We start from the raw sequence: 20,788 nt of genomic DNA on the forward strand, positions 1-20,788 counted from the left end.
ACTGAGAGGTGCACCGACACATCAGATCTGTGCTTTCTCTCAGCATTACAGTGACTAGTTAAGAAGAGATTAACATTATGAGCAACAAAGAGACCTTTGACAGAGAGACCTGAAGCAGACCTTCCTTCCTCAAGTCAGTTTTATTGGACTTAAAAGCATTGATTTAGAAAGGTTGTCTAAATAATGTTTAATTAATTAAACAAAATGTATTTAAATGAGGGTTAGGGACATTTATTTATTAAAAATTAAAAACCCCTCAGGTATCTATCAACGTTGTGAATTGTTTTTCAGTTAGGGCACCTCCCAGTGGAGGTCTTCCAGGCAATGTCTACATCGGGGTAGACCCAGAACATGCTGGAGAGATTATATATATTGTATCTCATCAGGTCTGGGAAGACCTCAGAATCCTGCGGGAAGAGCTGGAAAACATTGCTGGGCAGACGGACGTCTGGACTACATTTCTTAACCTGATGCCACCGCAACACGACCCCAGATAAGCGTCAGAAAATGGATGGATGGATGGACAGATGGACAGATGGACAGATGGATGGACAGCGGGATGGTCAGGTAGTTTGGAGACGACGAAAGTTCTGCTCTAGAATACAGAACTTTTCATGAAAATAAAATGTATTACTGCAGCAGTTTGGGGTGTTATGATACACCAGTGTTGATATTAACCATGATATCTAAAAATGTAAATATCAATTTAGTGGTAATGACACACGTTATAATGTCTGGAACCAGGACACTTCAACACGTCTGTCTCATATAGGACACATCAGAGCTGGTACAAACACAAAGGTTATACTGGAAGCAGTTGAGTAATTAATATGAAGCCACATGACCAACACAAGTTACTGGCAGCTTAAATCGAAAAACGTACAGCTGTACCCAGACAGACTCTGTTACATGAGAGAGAATACAACAATAAGAGAGGGTCACATTAACATGAACACAGCCTCCAGCTCTGAACAGTGTCACAGAGTTCCCACGCTCTGGAGGACCAATACTTTTACTACAGTCAGAGGGGCACTGGATCTCACACACACACACACACACACACACACACACACACACACACACACACACACACACACACACACACACGTAACCCTGTTTCCTATCTCTGAGCATCTTAAAATAGCACAGGGTATCTGGAGGATTGAAGAGTTTTCTTATTAGGTCAAGATACATTTGTGTGTGTGTGTGTGTGTGTGTGTGTGTGTGTGTGTGTGTGTGTATAGATCTTATCTGTGAATACAACGGATCTCACCATGTTTACTCAAATACAAACACTGAGTGATTTCAGCTGTTGAATGTTCGGTAGAATGAGGACGGATCTGGTCTCATGTCTTTGACCAGAGAAGAGCTCAGATAAATGTTGGTGAAAACTCTGAGAGATGTTGAAAGCAACATTGTTGACCAGGTAATAGTTTCTATCTCCTAATGAGACTGATCCCATTAGTGACAAATCAGTGGTGAACCAGAAAATTTTTTATATCCATGTCTGTTGGACAACATATGTCGGTCTCTCCAGGATTTCACAGGCTTTTTTGGGATTGTTTTGTTTTGCAATGAAACTGCGGGAGAAAATAAAAATTGCAAAAATTGTTACTTTTTGTATAATTCATTTACAATGGAAGACAACTTGTTCCACTGAGAATAACTCCAGGTCAGTGCACGTAGTGACCCAGTCTTCAAAAATCTTATAGGGAAAAAGAACCAGTGATTCTGCTCCTCTGTCTTAATCACAGGTAGAGCTGATCTTTAGAATCACTTCATTCATTTATCCATCTATAACGTTCATCAAGGTTTTGCACAAGGACTGGTGTGATTGGTTGAATTTGCGTCAATTATTATGCTTGAGACATCGCAACTGATTTGTAGTGAAGACTTTGAAGGATTTTAAATAAAAACAGGTTTTTACAGAACATTGTGATTCCACAGTGAAGTTGACCTTTGACCTTTTGGATATTAAATGTCATCCCTTCATTTTATCAAGTTAGACATTTGTGTCATAATTATGATTCCTATACTTGCATCCCAAAAATGTGTTTTGTGAGGTCACTGTGACCTTGACCTTTGACCTTTGATCACCAAAGTCTGATCAGTTCATCGCTGAGTCCTAATAAATGTTTGTACCAGATTTGAAGAAATTCCCTCAAGGTGTAACTGAAACATCACATTCACAATGAATGGCACTGGTGGATGAACTACCTGAAAACATAATGCCTCTGCTCATGGTTGTCAACGGCAACCACAGCACTGAATATAAACAAGCACCTTAAAACTCAAAGATGGCGGTGCTCAAAAGTTCTCTGACCGGATGAAACAGATTTCCTAAACGTTCACACCGTCCTTCTCTCGTCATCAATCTATACCCCAAAGGTTTCTGGGATTGCTACTTTTAGATGCGCTCCAATCGCATATTTTCCATGAAGGCCTTGTGTGCCTCTCACTGGGTTTCCATGGCTACAGCCAGAGGAGAAGGCAGAGATGCAGCGGCAGGCACGCAGATTATGATGTTTGCCAGGAACAAGTAAACAAAGAAGCCACAGTGTTATTTCAGCCATGTCTAAACAATCATGCAGTGGAAGGTCTTTCCATGCTCATGGCAGCACAGCAGGCAGTAGTGACAGCGTATCAGTTATGGAAAAAACATGAAACGCTGGGCTCAAGTTTTCCATCATTAATGGCTCCTGAACCACTACTCCTTGAGTCACAGTGTAGATCCTCCTGGTCAGATATGACATCATAGTTGTAGCTTTTTATTATTTTATTTTATTTCATATTTTATTTATGATTGTTGTTGTTGCCTGTTTCACCTGCTTAGCTTTGGGTCTTTTTATATGGTTACTTTCTGTATGCGTGTGGTGTGCAGCTGACTGTCTGAATTTCTTTCAGGATGAATAAAGTATCTATCTATGAAATGTTGGGTCTTGTATCAAACATGTTCCTGTACATCTGGAGAATATGATTTGTAGGCATCTCTGTAAGCGCCACGAGGCTTCATTTATCGTTTGTTGTGACACGTTTTACATTTACCATAAAGTATAATATATTGCACTTGGCTGTACTGAGATTTTCATAATATTTAGATTAATTGTTCAGCCCAACTCAACAGTGATAGTGCTTCTTGATTACTGTAATAAAAATACATGTTGAAATGACAATTATCACCAAACCCTGCATTCATGAATTTCCCCTAGGTGATAAATAAAGTATCTATCTATCTATCTATCTATCTATCTATCTATCTATCTATCTATCTATCTATCTATCTATCTATCTATCTATCTATCTCTACTGAACTTTCTCTCTTTACAACCAATGGGATGAGACCAACAGTTGTTTGAGTTAGTTTTACACGATGCAGCAGTTGCTGTGTGGGATTCTGTCTGCTGATATTTTCACATCTAAAATACAAACACAGCTCACAGGAAGAGTATTTGACACTCAAGACTATGATGAGTGCAGTATCACTTTCAAAGGATTTAAAAGAGCCATATTTTCCTCTTCTCCAGTGTTTTGTTTGAAGTGTTGATCCATAAGAAGATATATTTGTGGTTTTAATTTATATTTGTATTTTTAAGAACCAAAAACCATCTCTATGTAGTTTTACATCTCCTCTCTCAGGCTCCTCTCTGGAGCTCTAGTAACAACAGGTCGGTGAGCCAATCAGAGGATAGGAGGCTCTGAGTCTCTCTTCTGATTGGCTGACTGTTTTCTGAGTGACTGAATACAAATATAGTAGATTCAGGTAAAGACTCAGAGAAATCAAATCCTGCATGGCTTGGTGACTGTTCTGTTGAGACATCACAAAGTTCAGGGTTTTACTGGTTTTAAGGCTCAGTTTCTGAATACAGGCTGTGTGCATTTCTCTGTGGACTGAGCACTTTGATACTTTCACAGTATTAATATAGAACCTAGACCTGCTTTATAATCAAACAACACATGGACATCTACCTTTAGATTATATACAGCTTTAATGTGAAATAGTAAAACTGCACATTGCACTGTCTCAGGATCAGAGTGACCCCCTGATTTTGTCATCAACTACTGCGTGTGATGTGGATGATGATGCTTCTTGTGACGGTATTTGTCTTCTTACCAGCAACTTCCACGATGTCTCCAGGAACAATGTCTCGGGCTCTGACTCTCTGGACACTCTTCTTGTCCTGGCGGTACACCTTGCCCATCTCTGGCTCGTACTCCTTCAGAGCCTCGATGGCGTTCTCTGCATTACGCTCCTGGATGACGACACAGGCAGATACAGTGCATAAACATAAACAGCAAAAATTACAGCTTACAACTCAAGTAGTTACCACCGTACCAGGTCAGTGAAGACCTCAATTCTTCCAGCTATTTGTTAACGTCATGTAATTTAACGTCTCCGTGTTTCTGGGTAGGGATCGACCGATTATCGGCCTGACCGATAATGCAGACACTGACTGCAGCACGTCACCACGTGAATGGTCACTGACTATTGTTACTGAAAAGACATTTTCTACAGCAGAAAAAATAAAATCCCTGTGTAAAAATGGTCTCAGATAAAAGTACAAAGTGATTCAGTTAAAATGTCTCTGAGTAAGCGTATTACATTTTAAAAGGGGGAAGGCTAAAACATCTTATTTGTTGATAATAGTAATATATGATAATACTATTAAATTAAAGAACATCTTTAGTTTACCAGGTGAATCAGTCCACAGGTGAGAACAGCACTGAAATCAACCAATTAATTGCACTCAGGCTCTTTGCAGTCTGTGCATACAACTGATAATTACTAATATACACTCAGTGTTCAGTTTATTAGGAACATGTAGATAAAACTCATGTAGTTTAATCCAACAGTCCTGCAGTTAATCTTTCTTCATGAAGATTATAATCTTCAGTTTATAATAGAATAGTTTTAGACTGTTGTTGATGATCATTGTGGAGGACATAGTGTGTGGAGCTGTGTTACAGTATACAGAGGCGTTTCTGTTATTTACCTACATTCACTGAATGAATAGAAACACCTGGACGCCTTGGTGAGTGTCCTTATACAGAAGTAGCTTTGGGTTGGCATATTGGTTTCAAATATTTGTTAGTGGTCAACTCGTTTGCCGATAATCTGTATTGGCATCGGCCCTGAAAAATCCATATCAGTCGATCCCTATTTCTGAGATTAAAGATGGAAGTTCATCAGTTACTTCATCCCCATCATATTTACAGTTACAGTTTACAGTTAATGGCTGATCTTTGAACCATTTAGCGCTCTTCACTTTACATGAGCTGAATTTCAATAAAAACTTTTCACTGAAGCTTTTTCTCTATTGGTCTGAATGGTTCCTACACTTCTTCTTAAGGGCGAGACCTTTATGATTATGTGGTCTATGCAGACTACATCCGGTTTGATTCTCATCATCCACATCAGCATTGAATCGTCATCCAAACATCACGCCACCATGCAGAGAAGATGACGGGCACAGACAGCAGGCGTTCAAAAACTGTGGTTGCTTATATTGGTCCTTTGTTAAAACCAAAACTAGGTCAACAGGAAACACCAGACCAAAACAGTAACAAACAATAAACACTGCTGTCCCATATGTGGACAGTGTCTCAGAAAGAAATGGACTACGACTCCTTTTTCTTTGATTTTCAGTCATACCATGGACGATTTTATAAAAACTGGAGTTTATTAATACATGACATTTTTATTCTGTTGACCAACACTAGTTTAGACCTACAGTGTCTCGTTCATGCATGCACTGACACATGTGGCACCATTCACATAGGCTGGCCATGCGTGAGCCAGTGTAAACAGGAAGCAAATTGTCTATTCTGCTGATACAACAAACAAGGAACAGCAAAGGCAGTTGTAGTATTAACATGAAGAATTCAACTCCACAGATTTAACTCCTCTAACTTAACAGCTGCAAGCAAAAAACAACAAGGTCAGTAACACTTGTAATTCGATATAAATGTAACTTTCACCACTGGTGGTCGAGGCTGATTAGACTATTAGCTGGGGGTGTCTACGTCATTGTTTCCAAAGGTCTCTGTTTCTGTCCGTCCAGACTACAACAAAACCCCAGAGTTTTCTAAATAACACGGGTCCAGCAGAGTTTCCAAAACTCTCTGTATCAGCGGCTCCCAAACTCCAGAGTAGTGTAAACGGCAGAATTAAAAGTAGAAAAAGTGTGGAAGTAGCCTCATTTTGTCAAGGGTCAGCAGTGATAGAGTGAAATATAATTGCTGTACAAAAACAGTCATAGTCATATTGTCTCAGAATCAGCTAATGCTAGATGACAATGGTTGATGGTGATATAGTGCATGTGAGCTGACTTTTAAAAAACATTTGATGCTGATATGATGTATATGATGCATGATACACACCACACATAAAATCAAATCAACACTGAAAATGAAACAGCGAGCAAACATCTGCTGATTTCAGGACACAGATTAATTATCAACTGTGTCTATAAAAGGTGTGATACGTTTAGGCTTCGATAGTATCGAATAATACAATATTTCCACATGGAATATATATATACACAGTACTGTGCAAAAGTTTTAGGCAGTTGTGAAAAAATGCTGTAAACTAAGAATGCTTAAGTGAGTGAACGAAAGAAAAATCTAAATCACATCAATATTTGGTGTTACTACGCTTTGCCTTCAAACCAGCATAGATACACTTGCACAAAGTCAGGGATTTTGTAGGATTATAGTCAGGTGTATGACCAACCAATTATACCAAACAGGTGCTAATGATCATCAATTTCACATGTAGGGTGAAACAGTCACTACCTGAAACAGAAATAGCTGTGTAGGAGGCTTAGAACTGGGTGAGGAACAGCCAAACTCTGCTACCAAGGTGAGGTTGTGGAAGACAGTTTCATGTCACAGGTCATACACCTTCCTGGTACATCTGCCCCACTGACTGCACACCTGGTTCTGATCCTCCTGCACCCTCGACTACGTCACCAGCCTGCTCCCTAAAGGTACAGTTGCCTTCCTACCAATTCGTCCCTGTGTGTGTGAGCCTTCCCAACCCGCTCCACTCCCCTGCTCCGCAACACGGCATCTCCAGCCCCGGATCCCTTCCTCTATCCCCAATACCCACCTGTGTGCTGTCTGCTGGTTCTTCAATAAAAGTCATTACCCACTATTCACTTGTTTGGTTGTGCTGCAATTGGGTCCTACCACACCCTGTTACAGACCGACAGTAGTGTAGTGGTTGGTTGTAGGGCTGGGACGATTATCCGATGTAATCGACGTTGTCGATTATAAAAATTATTCCACGTGGAATTTTAGTGTAGACGCGTCATGTAAAACCACACAGGGTAAATGTTCATAGAACAAAACCGGAACTTTTTAATGGGACCGTTTATATCCATCGTCTTTGGTTTACCCGGATACAAGCGCAGCGCACGGGCTGGGACAACGCAGTGACATAATTGAAGTCATTGACTACGTGAATGATTTGCGTCTGTGTAATCTATTTGAACAACACGGCGGCGTCTACCAGCGGTACGACGTAGCGTGTGGAGCAACACGCGGCAAAAAAGGCTCGCACACGGTCCTCCAGAGTTTGGGAATACTTTAATCTTGACACCGGTAGTCTGCAGACTCTGCAAAGTGCATCTGGCATATCACTCTAGCACTTCAGTCATGCACGAGCACATAAAGAGGAAACACCCTGGTGCAGCGAGTCAAGATGTTGGACGGGGCAAATTGTTATATTAAATGACTAACTGGAAAATAATTGCAATAAAATTACTGTTCGGTTAATAAAAAAAATAATCGTTAGATTAGTCGAATAATTGAAAAAATAATCGCTAGATTAATCGTTTAAAAAATAATCTTTTGGGACAGCCCTAGTTGGTTGTTTTTTCTTTTTCTTTTATTTTATAGATACTTTTTATTGAGCTTAAACAAACATACAATACCCCAACCCCAGACATCTGTATAGCACACACACAACAAAAGAGGAAGAGAAAATAAATAAAATTAATAAATATTGAGAATACTTTAAATAATTAATTAATAATTTAATAAAGCAAAAATAAAGAGAAAAAAATAATTTACATGAAAATTTACATCAAATGAGGTTAAATAAAACATGTTCTCTGGTCTGCTCCACGAATGAGAATTTAGACTCCTCCAAAGTACGTTTTTCAGGTCTGCTGGTAAATAATCAAGGAATGGTGACCATACATTCGTAAACAGCTCATCTTTTCCCCTCAAAACAGCTTGTAACCTTTCATGGGGGAAAATGTTAAATCTTCCTGTACCACAGGGTATCACTTGGTGGGGAGGTTTTGAGCCATCTGTGCAAGATGGACTTAGGAGGAGCTTCTCAAGAAGTTTGTATTGTGATGCAGGGAGGTGTAACTTCTTGGAAGGGAGGCCAAGGAGAAAAACACCAGGATCCTTTTTATTTTTTCTCTTAAATATCCCACCTGAGAAATAAATGTCCAGAATCTGGAAATTAGTTCGCACTCCCAAAAGCAATGGAAATATATCCCCCTATCAGGATGACATTTGATGCAAAAAGAAGAAAGCTTACGGTCTATTTTATGCAAGGTAACAGGAGTGATGTTTAGCCTATGGAGAATCTTGTATTAAGTCTCCCTCAGTCTGTTACATGTAAATGGAGATCTGATCAGGATTATAGCCGTCTGCCATATCTTCAATATATTCAGTACCTAAATCTCTTTCCCATTACGAGAAATGCAACTTGTACGTGTCACAGGAACTGAGAGTCGAGTAAAAGGATGATATTAAGTGTTTTCCATTTTGGCATTCCAATATAAATCTCTTTAATCCCTACAATGGGAGTTAGCAGAAGAGGTAACCTGAGAAGATATAAAATACCTTATCTGCAGGTATCCAAAAAAAATGTCGCTTGGAAATATTAAACATCTGCTGTAGCTGCTGGGAGGACAGAAAAGCATTATCTTTAAATAAGTCACCAAGTACATGGATCCCTTTGTCCCGCCAAGAGGAGAACACAAGAGCTTATACCTGCAGAAAAATCCAGATTCTGGACAATAGAAGATAGTGATGACTTTATGCCTTTCCTTCCCAGGTATTTAGTCATGTCATGCCAGAGTCTGATACTGTTAGGGTTATGCCTTACTTCTGATTTAATCTTTTTTGCATCGCAAATAACCAGACTCCATAGGTAATGTGGGGTACAAGCCCAGGAATCAATACAAGTCTCTCTCTTAAGATATGTATGTAACCATAGCCAAAATGGCGTGCATGACAAGCCCAGTTGTAGAATACCAAGTTAGGCACAGAAAGACCACACCTGTCTATAGGTAATTGTAATGCTCTGAGTCTCTGTCTAGGTTTCTTGCCATGCCAAATAAATTTAGAAAATGCCTTACCAAAATCCTGGTTGATTTTCCTAGGTAGGTGCAGAGGAAGCATCTGCAAGGGATATAGAAGCTGGGGGAGGATATTCATCTTAATTGGACTAATTTGGCCAAATAGGGAGAGTGGTGGGTTATGCCATCAATCTAGGTCTTTTTTCACTGATGCACAAATCTGGGCAAAATTAAGTTTCCATAGATCTTTCAAATCTGGCAGTGCTTTTATTCCCAGATATGTATATCCAGAGGTCGACCATTTAAAGGGAAAATTCTCTGAAACATCTGCGTTAGTCATATTCCTAATGGCATGGCTTCAGATTGACTAAAATTGATTTTAAACTCCCTGAACTCCCTGAAAATTGTTAGAATAGCAGGAATTGATAGTTTAGGGGATGATAAGAACGAAAGAATATCGTCGGCATACAGGGCGATTTTATGCTCCACGTCTCCTATCACTATACCCCTAACACCAGTGTTCTAAGGCTAAAGCAAAGAGAAGTGGGCTAAGTGGGCACCCCTGGCGGACAACTCTTGTCACAGGAAAGAGTTCAGAGCGTTGTCCATTAGTAATGACAGTGGCTGTTGGAGAGTAATATATATAGTTTGGATCCATTTAAGGAAGTCCCCAGTCCAAGTCCAAATCTTTGCAGTGTGTCCAACATGTAGTCCCATTCAACTCTATCAAAGGCCTTCTCAGCATCAAGTAAGACAGCCAGTGCCTTCTGTTTGGTCTGAGTAGAAAACTGTATAATGTTCAAAAGCCTTTTGACATTGCTGGTTGAGTAGTGGCCATGAATGAAGCCTGCGTTGTCTGAATTTATAAGAGTTGGCAACAAATTCTCTAGCCCCCTAGCGAGGAGTTTTTTTTTTTTTTTACTATTTTTCGGGCTTTTTATGCCTTTATTAGAGTACCAGTGAGAGAGAAACAGGAAGGATGGGGTGAGAGAAAGAGAGGGGATGACATGCAGCAAAGGGCAGTGGGTCAGATTCGAACCCAAGTCACTGCGGTAAGGACTGAGTCCTAATGGTATGCGCTCTACCAGGTGAGCAACCGGGACGCCCCAAGGAGTTTTGAGAGTAGCTTGCTGTCAACTGATGAACTAGACTGATAGGTTTATAGGAACCACACATATCTGCAGGTTTACCTCTATTCAAGAGGACTGATATATTTTCGAAGTTTAAAGTAGCAGGAAGACAACCCCTATCAAACAAATCCAAATCCATGTCCATCAAGGGGCAGACCAGGACCTTGCTGAGCTTTTTGTAAAATTCAGGGCCGAAACCATCCAGCCCCCGGGGCCTTGCCTGCCCTGAGAGTACTGACATCTGAGACTTCATCCCTACTAATTGGTTTGCATAAAAATAGTTTTAGAGATGGAAACTTAATTTTATCAAGGAATTTCACTCTGGCCTCGGCAGTGGATGTGCACTCTGCGCTATAGAGGTTTTATTTATCAATAAGAGAAGGGATGACATTCGGTTCAGTTTTGCCACGAGCAAGGCAAGCAAGTAACCGGCTGGGCTTGTTGCCTGATTCAAATTACCTGTGTTCAGCGAAAAAAATTACTGTCTCTGCCTTCTTGGTTAATAGCTGATTCAAGGCATATCGGACTGCATCCAGTTGTTTTGTCAGAGCACCACTGTGAGATAGTTTGAATTGAGTCTCTCGATTATGTATAGTTTTTTTTTAGCAATTGTCTCTTAAGAGCATCCCTTTTCTGCGCTGACATATAAGATATAATTGCCCCTCGTAAGTATGCCTTTCCAGATTCCCACAATGTAGAAGAGCTAACCCCTACCGTATTATTTTCAGCGATGAACTGCTGCCAATCTGTAGTAATGTACTCAACAAAGGTATTATTACTTAGTAAAGTAGGGTTCAGGAGTCAGTGTCTGCAGGCAGGATCTCTATAAGGAGGGGAGATAGTAATACTAATAGGGGAATGATCGGAGAGGGACCGAATGCCAACTATACAGTTCACTATCCTGTCCAAAACCACTCTAGTAGAAAGAAAATAGTCTATTCCGTAGAAGACCTGGTGCGGGATTGAAAAAATGTGTATTCCTAACCCAAAGGGTGTAATGTTCTCCAAGCATCATACAAGTGTAAGTCATTAAGAAATTCACAAATTTTTACACTTTTTTTCGAGAGAGTAGAGCAGGAAGGAGACATATTAATATTCGGGTTAAGTACACAGTTCCCTCCCAGAAGTATGTATGGAGAAGAAAATGTTGCCAAATCTGAAATTAGTTTTGGTATAAAAGAGACCTCATATACATGTATGTTTGGGGCATAAATACATCCAAGAATAACATACTTACCATACAGCTAGCCAGACAAGAGTACATGGCGCCCCTCATTATGTTATTGTTTTGTCCAGGATAAAGGGCAGGGCACGGTGTAGGAGAATAGAAACCCCCCTGCTTTTTGAGATGTGAAATAGTAGAACACCTGACCCGCCCAGCTCCTCCTTAATTTAACATGCTCCATGTCAGAAAGGTGGGTTTCTTGGAAAAAAGCTACTTCGCATTTCTCTTTCTTAAGGAAAGACAGAATTTTCTGGCATTTGATGACATGGCTAATGCCCTTCACATTAAGTGAAATTATTTTTTAAGATCACTCATGTACACTAGTGTAGCTGAGATAACTGGTGGGGCAGCAACAGATCTATTGTTCACATACTAAAGGGCCGGACCATAATTATAATACACGTCCAGTGAAACAATACACGTGTCAGTAAAAATCCATCCCCCAACGATGAATCAAATCCCAATACAAAACGGAACCCCCCAGAAACGAAAATAGATAACAACCATTCAAAGGCATTAAGTGTTCTGGGACAAGCAAAGCTAAGAGGTATCCCCCCCCTCCATTAAAAGAGAACCACACATCAGCCACAGGAGTCTTCATCCCACTGCCGAGTGTTGCCCTCTACACCCCTCCCGCCCCCAAGCTGATCAATAGCATTAACATGATCAAACCACAGTATATAACGGTATAACACTGTGAAAAGAACAAAAAGCTGAAGGGTTACGTGACCCCCCGAGATGGTTGTTTCTGACCAATCACTGCTTATAGAGGGGCAATTTTTTTGAGCAAAAAAAGTTGTGGTTTTGAGCATTGACGCTGGATTGTTGCTGAGGGCATCTGTCAAGAAAAGTCACTTCAACAATCAAGTAGCGGCATGACTCTTACTGATTACTGTCACAGTCATCACGTTGCTAATCTAATCGTCTAGATTTCATGCTGAAAAGCAGCGATTATGCAGATTTCTATTTGAATGATCCGATATCGATGCTGATCTCTGCGCCTGTGCTGAACGCTGTGTGTATGCAGTGGTTACTTGTTTTAAGTGGTTCAGTTAGAGCTGTGTAAAATGTCGACTATGAGTTATTACAACTAGCACAAAAAGGTTCTTTTTTGTGCTGGTTTGGTGCAAACTACGTCCAACAAGGCCAAGCTGAGAGATACAGAATCAGCTTCAGTAATGACCACATGCATCAGCTCCTCTCTTCCTCCATTGCTGCTTATAAAGAGGCTTACGACTATGAATGAGAGAAAAATTAATCTCCATCAACCACGTGTGGCTGATGTATGTGTAATGTGTTTCTAGAATGTGACATTAAAAACATCATTTGAGCTTTAAATGGTTATTATATCTATATATCAGTAATTTTATCTTTGTTTGTTGCATGTGTACATATTTATGTGATTTTTATATTTATATGATGTTATTTTATATTTCATAATTACCAAGGTAACGATACAACTATATAAAGACCATTACCTAGGGGTCAGACCGAGTTTGTATCCCCCATGTGAGTGTGTGACTGTTAAATGAAGATCTGTCAATATTAATATATTAATGTAGATCCAATCTGAAAGAGAAAGTAACTGCAAGGTTGAAAAATGACAGACTGAACCCTGTTACATATGCAGGTGCAGCAGCTGCTGGAACATCGACCGGGCTAGTTATAATTTATCAAACAATTAGATCACAGGCAAATTCACTTAAACTCCACCATTCTCCTCTTCTATTTTTTGTTTATTACTTGCACAGTATCAGATCATTTTACCCAAAGGAACAAATATAAAAATATATTTAAACAAGCAAATATAAAATATAGTTTGCCAGTGAGTGAACATTAAATCCAAGAGTCTAATCAAAAGATTTAAACAATTAATGAAGGAGTCTGAGCTGAGCCAGCAGAGAGTGAAGTGAGCAGAGGTGTGAGTGTGAACTTCATCCACTGACATGATGCTTCGTCGTGTGTCTTTACACTACCCTGCAACTTGTTTTAAAAGTACTCATACTGACATGTGTCATTTGTTCACAGCATATAGGATGGATCAGTTTGTGGTGTCACTGATCAAACTCGTTTGCTTCTGCACACAACTGCAAATATTAATGAACATGACTACAGGTGTTAAACTGAGAACCCGCTGTAATAAAGTGTCTTACATGACTTATACTGTTGACTCGATACTCCACGACTTTGGAACTTGGAATCTACATGACAACATTAACTGTTGGATCTGGACTGAGACCTGAGATTTAAATTAGAGCCCGACTGATTTATCAGTAGGCCAATTTTTTCAGCCAATATTGGCTTATCACAGATATATCGGTATCAGCGCATATATTCTTCGATATGCGCTGTTACATTTATTAAGAAGCAATACTTGCAGTGGACTTAATATTTCATATTCATGTTCATATTTCATAATCCTCAGCCATTATAGTAAATATCAGCGTGCTGTTCCAACAGCATCACTTACTTACAAGGAGATTGTTACTGGAGTGAACAAATATTAACTGTCTCACACATTAGGACTCATGATGAAAAATTATTATACTTGCGATTAAAAATTCTGTTGCACTGTTGATTCAACTACCTCTTTTTATTAAGCAAATTTAACATATGACAGTGAAATTCAGATTTAACTTTATCCACAACTGTATTATTAATTTTTTTTTTTAAATAGTTACAGTTGATTGTAAATTTATCATTTATTACATTATTTTATACGTTTCCAGTGTGACAGGGCTTGAGTTGATCTGAACCTATGAATATTGAAGACAGAGAATAATAAACAAACTAATCAACACTAAGTCTGTCATATCATTAGAGGAAGCTGAACTGGGAGTGGTTTCCTAGCATCATCATCACAGCCCATTTGAGAACTAAGGATGTCCATGCAGTCTCCTTTCTCTACAACCAGATGAATGGAAACAAATGGGCAGCTTCATACATGAGGTCTGCCTTCTGTTTGGCAGTGGTCACTCAGTTTTCACAGTGTGGAAACCTTTCAAATGACAATAAAACACAAACACTTTAGTTAAGATGTGGTGGATCACAGTTAATCACAAATATCTATCAGCTGTCAGGATAGGTGCATGAATGTCTACTTCAGTTGAGGTTTTGAGTATTAAAAGAACAATCCTCTATATGACATATTTTTCTACACATTTTGCATATGTCACGTTATCTTAAGTTGAACTATCACAACGTCTTGATGGACAATGTATTAACTAACATTAACACTGTGCATTACACTGATGCAGATCACTTAAACTGGGTCACATGCGCGAGAAACACAAGCCAAACGTCGTTAGATTAACGTTGATTAAATGTACCTTTTTATTGCTTTGACTGAACACCTCCACGGGCTAACCCAGGTCAGCCCAGCAGGTACCGTTAGCATAGCAATTGCTAAGTTATCAGCTAATGATAGCACTAGCTGGCTAGTTTGGTTAGCAAGGTGCATCTTCACCTGAACTGTGATATTAACAGGGATGCTAATTTTGGCTAGTAAAGAAATAGGCTTAAAACAAAATGTACTTACCAGAAAAAATTGAACCGCCGACTCCTCCGAATGTCTTTTAGAACAACTGAACGCCGAACAAGGCATTTTCAGGCAAACATGTTAGGGTTAACTTTGAACTGAAAACACAATGACAAGTCAAATGTCTGACACATCGCTCTGACCTCATATCCGGATTAACAGGCAGGTCCCCCTGTGTGTCAATCACGCAGTAGCCATGCCCTAAAACCACTCTGCTTTAACGTCTATTATCTTTTAGATAGGACATTAATTTGAAAAATGATCATGTTGTATTGCAGGAAACTTCAAACTAGTGATTCAGACCATAAACACATAATGAAAACGTCTACTGAGGTAATAAATCAAGTGACAAGTAAGGTCATTTACCCATCAATACAATCGTACTCCTTTTTCAACCAGTGGTGTTGCCCCTGATGGTCAATCGATAGGATGCAAGTTTAAGGCACTTCCGCATTGGCTTCATTTTCCACACCTGGTGTCGACGTCCATTTTTATATACAGTCTATGCTACATGTGCAGAGTCAGGCTCCGCCCCTCTGTCAAATCATAATCAACGACACAGAGGAGTTATTGTGAGCAGCTGTCTCCTCACACAGAACAGGAGGTCTGATGTTTGGATGACACTCCTGTCTTGGCCAAAACCATGTTTTGTGAGATCACTTCATCCTTGAGTCCTAGTAAATGTTTTATGCCCAATTACACGAAGTTCTGTCAAGGTGTTACTGAGATATCACGTCCACAAGAATAGGCCAGACGGGCACCCCGAAAACAATATCCCTCCGGCATAAAAAGGCCACAACTGAGAGGTGTGTTTCCATTCTTGAGGTGTGTGTGTGTGTGTGTGTGTGTGTGTGTGTGTGTGTGTGTGTGTGTGTGTGTGTGTCTGCCTAGTAAGACAACAAAGCCATGTCTCTCTCCCACATCAATGCAGTCACACTGGTTTGGTGCCAGGACATGACCAAACAGGCACAGACCCAGACACTGGTATAGATCCTGGAGCGATATAGAGCCCATCACCTTTATCTACAACATATGAAGACTGAACAGTGTATGGACTCTAGTTTATTCAGTCTGCCTATGTCAGGGAGCTAACACTAGCTAGCACCTCCCTACAAATGTACCTACATGTGGATGCAGCACCTGTGATTCACCCTCCCTCTGCCTCAGTCAGTTCACGGGTTGTACACACCTTCTCCTCCAACGCCTTTTCTCTTTTCTGCGTTGCAGTAATCTCAGTAAAAGAGACTGTTCTTCAACATTTATCAGCTCCAACTCCAACACCACCTGCTCAGTCTCAATTGCCGTTTTGACGTGGCATTGCAAAGCGACACAATGTGTCACTGACAGTGGTAGCTTTGCATCTGTATGGAACAGCATTTCTTTTCAAAATATGAACAATGATGATTCACCTGTGAATGTTGCAGGATTTTATTGCAGATCCAAAGAATATTGATGTTGATTGATGTTGATATTGATGCTTATTTTTCAAGGAATAATTACAGCCGGGGAATGTGTTTGCAATTTAGCCTCTAATGTGACTTTACACAAGAACTATTAAAAAAAACAACAGTATTGCTCATTTGTTGAATGTAGGAGAAATGTAAGTGTGAGAAGTAACATCAGTGTTTATCTGATGTAACTGGATCATCAAGGATTGAATCGAATCAAAGTGAAACTGAATGGAAATCAAATCTTTACCTGCCATACTCCAACAATAGCGTTGGCGATGAGGATGAGGAGGATAACAAAGGGTTCAACAAATGCAGTGATCGTTCCCTCCCCTTCTTCAAACCAAGCCAGGGTCTATGAGAGACAAAAGAGAAGACAGAGAGAAGGTTGATGATTTGTGTGCAGTGTGTTACTGTGTTGCTAGACCCATTTTATTTTGAAAACTTTGTTTGAACTTTGTTGAAAACTGGGTTGTGTTGTAGTCTGGATGGACAGAAATTAAGACCTTTGGAAACGATGATGTAGACCTGATTGGGTTTCATCGGCCTGCACTACCAGTGGTGAATACAACATCATAATGAATTACAGTGTTACTGACTTTGTTGTATTTGCTAGCAGCTGCTGTTATAATCTCTATTCTCTATATCCCTTCACTCTAAGTCTTGTTTAACCAGTGTTATTTGTGAATATTATTTTTTATGGCGCATGGTGAGATCAGTCACAAACATGTGAAGGAATACTTCATGTAAGTGTTGTCTGTTCATTAGTAAACAAAGCTTTTTAATATCTTTTGTCCTTGTAGCTGATAAATACTCTCATAAAGACATGAAGTCATCTGCTTCTGCCTGAGAATTTACATTGAATAAGTGTTTAAGAAAATGTTTAGGTATGAATCTGGCCTTATTGATCATGCCAGAGTGTGGTTTAGATTTTCTGGAGGAAAATTATTCGTTTAGATTAATTGACTAATCGGTAAAATAGTCAATAAATTTGGAAAAACAGTCATTAGTGGCAGCCCTATTTTCTGCAACCAATCAACTGCAAAGGAGACTCACTGTAAGTGAATGGTCAAACATGTATGTGTTTTCAGGTGTTTGTATGGGCGGAGATTGTTTCTGATATGGAGCTTAAATGCTCGTCTGGAGGTAGCCTGTATCTTATGTTTGTAATGAGTATTCTATCATCTGCTGCTCCATACAGTCTACTTAGTGCATTACATCACAATATCTAAGGAATTCAAAACATGTACTGCATCATAATCATCATCACCATCATCATCATCACGTCTTTGTCTATAAAGAGTCTTAATGTTAATGTGCCAAAAACATAAAAACTAGAAAATGTGCTCAGTGGACAGAGCTCTGCGTAACCCTGCCAACAAATAAACAAACAATAAACACATAACCCAAACCTGGAGTCTGAGTCGAGTCTCAAGTCTCTGTGTGTGCAACGTAAACTCGAGTCCCCATGGTCTATACAGATGGGTTAAACTCATATGTCAGTTCACACAAATATATCAGCTGTTAGCAATGATTGTGACTGTTGTGCGTGTGTTTTGCTTGTGGTTTGCATACAGTTGTGTTTCCTTACAAAGGAGATGCAGGCAGCCAGCAGCAGGATTCGCACCAACAGATCCTCAAACTGCTCCAGGACTAGCTCCCAAAGGGATTTCCCTGCACAGGGACACCAAGAAACACAATGTGATAGATAGATAGATAGATAGATAGATAGATAGATAGATAGATAGATAGATAGATAGATAGCTCACCTTCTTCAGCTGGTAATTCTGTGAGTAAAGATGAAGGAGAAAAAGAAAAAAAATTAGCATCATCACCACTGATACTTTGTTTTACTTATTTTATAAATTACAGTGTAGAGAAGTTATTTTCATTCTGCACACATTTTCAACATGGATGACATTCATTGCACAGACTTTTACTGTTGTAAATGTTAAATAAAAAACAGATAAACCTACCATTGGGTCCCCATCTCTCCCTATTCTTCTTCAGCTGCTCACAGCTCAATCCTGTAGATTCATTCACACAGAAGAAGCCCAAAACCTCCTCCACCGTCTTAGTATGAGCATTATCCATCACTGAAGAGGGAGGAGGGGAAAGAAGACAAGGCAATATCAATATCAACAATAAGCTTTTTCAGTACTAAAGTTCTGACTTTTATTCCACTAACCTCGGGAGAGAAAAAAACAGGTCAATTCAAAAAGCCATCAGGCTAAAAGTACAGGAAGGTAATATGGTGTTAATAAAGATATTTTGGATTGAAGGGGCAAAAGAGCAAATGTTTTGTGCTGTATGCAGCAAATATGACTATTTTCACGATGTTTCTGAAAATACAGTGTTCTTGTTTATCCAATTTATCATATCAGGGATGGAGCACATAGACTGAAACTACTTTCATTTTCAATAAAAGACAGTATTTCAGTAGTTTCAACATCTGAAAGGTAACCTGCTTCTTGAATGTGGTACTGTCTAGGTATCTGCAGTGACAACTACACACTGTAGCTGCATTATTTGGCTGGGGAATTAAATGCACTGTAGGTACAGCCAAGCAACCACACAAACTGGAGCCCGCAGAGACCAACAGGCCCAGGAGACATGACTTACTATCCATAAGGTGTCAGCTGGTGCTGACAAAAATATCTCCCTGTGTTGCATCACACTGGACAATATTTATTTCTATTCAGTGTTTTTGGGCTGTGCTTCTCTATTTGGCCTCAAAACTCCATTAAAAAATCTGTCAATTTAACGCTCTCTTGCCTTTTGCCGGATGAAGAGTGACTCCTTGAACAAGACTTAAGGCCTTTTACAAACAAGCAAGTCCCGCTGGTCAAACCGGTGCACATCCTATGCACCAACTAGCTTTCATTTAAGCAATAGTGTAGGGTTAAGAAAGCCCGTTGTTCCCATGATCCTTGTGCCGCTATGTCCGTGTAGGCTAGGATAATTCAAAAACTTTTAACTTTATATAATAGATTGTCTATGCGGGATTTGTCACAAAAATATCTTCGTAAAGGCCTGATTCGCAAAAAGGCCTTCAGTCAGGTTATATGAAGAAGGCCTGTGTTTGAGGTAATTAACTCTACATGACCGCCCTAAAAATCACTGACGCCACTTTCCGCATCTGCGAAATACAAAACGGAACAACCGCCCCGTGCTGACACATTTGCCCACACGAAATATGCAGCGTTACATACTTTAATTGTAAATACGAGTGGCCTCGCCTAAATCCCGGGTTAAATGGATGACATAACGGCAAACAGTCAGAGACATGTTGCTCATATGACTGATGAGGTTTGACAGCGATTTGACATGTACGCTAATACGATAAACCATATGTCAAACGACAAGTGACGAATCATAACTGGCAAAAGCCTTGTAACTAAACTAAGCTAACAGTTAGGTAGTGAGCTACACGGATGACTAGCTAGCCGCACAGCTAGCGGTATGTTCTAACGTTAATCCTCCGGAGATGAACAGGTTGCTTACCAGAGCGGTGGGTCTGTCCGTGTGTCGTCTCTCCACTGTCTCTACAGTTAAAGCAAGTCAGGATATATTACGGCACCATGCGTTTTAGATGGAAAAGGATTAAAAAAAAAAAAAAAATTATTATGAAAATTATCTTTTACAAGCTAGTTATACTGAGTGAAAAATCGTCCGGACGATATTTCCATTGAAGCAGTATGATTTCCGAAAGGTAAAAATATTGTCTATTAAAAAAAAGGATTATTTAATGCAAATGTTTCCTAAATATGGTTCAAGACCAATTTACCCGTATAATGTGGTTGTTATTACTCTTTATCCCCAGCTCCAGTAGTGTCTACGGGTCAGTAATACTCAGGCGACAAGATGCAGCATCCAATCACATCAAGTTAGACGATCAAAAACTACAACATCCGTTTTTAACTTACAAAATAAAGACTTCTCCTTAAGAAATGCTGCATGGCATGATAACGTGTAAATGTATATTTCATGACATCGACTGTTTCATGCTATTTTAGAAATGTCCTTAAGTACTGCACAACCGACTAGAAACGGTCAGCTGTATTTCATCCAACAGGCTTTTATTTTATATAAAAGTCGTCTAACTTCCGGTGTTACCCCGGCTAATT

The 20,788-nt window shown here is 39.6% G+C and overlaps 1 protein-coding gene across 2 annotated transcripts in view; it reads right to left on the reverse strand.

Moving 5' to 3' along the window:
* Positions 1-20,563, reverse strand: part of LOC111647600 (sarcoplasmic/endoplasmic reticulum calcium ATPase 2) — a 37,290-nt gene extending 16,727 nt beyond the window's left edge. Inside the window, exons 1-7 of one of the 2 annotated variants that reach the window (XM_087171472.1) lie at positions 20,449-20,563; positions 20,166-20,206; positions 18,638-18,757; positions 18,431-18,448; positions 18,253-18,335; positions 16,912-17,016; positions 4,112-4,250 (exon numbers count right to left, since the gene is read on the reverse strand). In XM_087171472.1, the coding sequence (XP_087027598.1) occupies positions 4,112-4,250; positions 16,912-17,016; positions 18,253-18,335; positions 18,431-18,448; positions 18,638-18,755 (463 nt within the window). In that variant the 5' untranslated portion in view covers positions 18,756-18,757; positions 20,166-20,206; positions 20,449-20,563. Of the gene's footprint in view, positions 1-4,111; positions 4,251-16,911; positions 17,017-18,252; positions 18,336-18,430; positions 18,449-18,637; positions 18,758-20,165 lie in introns of both variants that reach the window. The other variant, XM_023397223.2, reaches the window with a different exon arrangement.
* Between the last annotated feature and the right edge of the window lie 225 nt (positions 20,564-20,788).

This window comes from Seriola lalandi, unplaced genomic scaffold, assembly GCF_002814215.2.
Source record: "Seriola lalandi dorsalis isolate HSWRI2012SDOR001 ecotype SW California unplaced genomic scaffold, Sedor1 jcf7180002055006, whole genome shotgun sequence".
Lineage (NCBI taxonomy): Eukaryota > Metazoa > Chordata > Actinopteri > Carangiformes > Carangidae > Seriola > Seriola lalandi.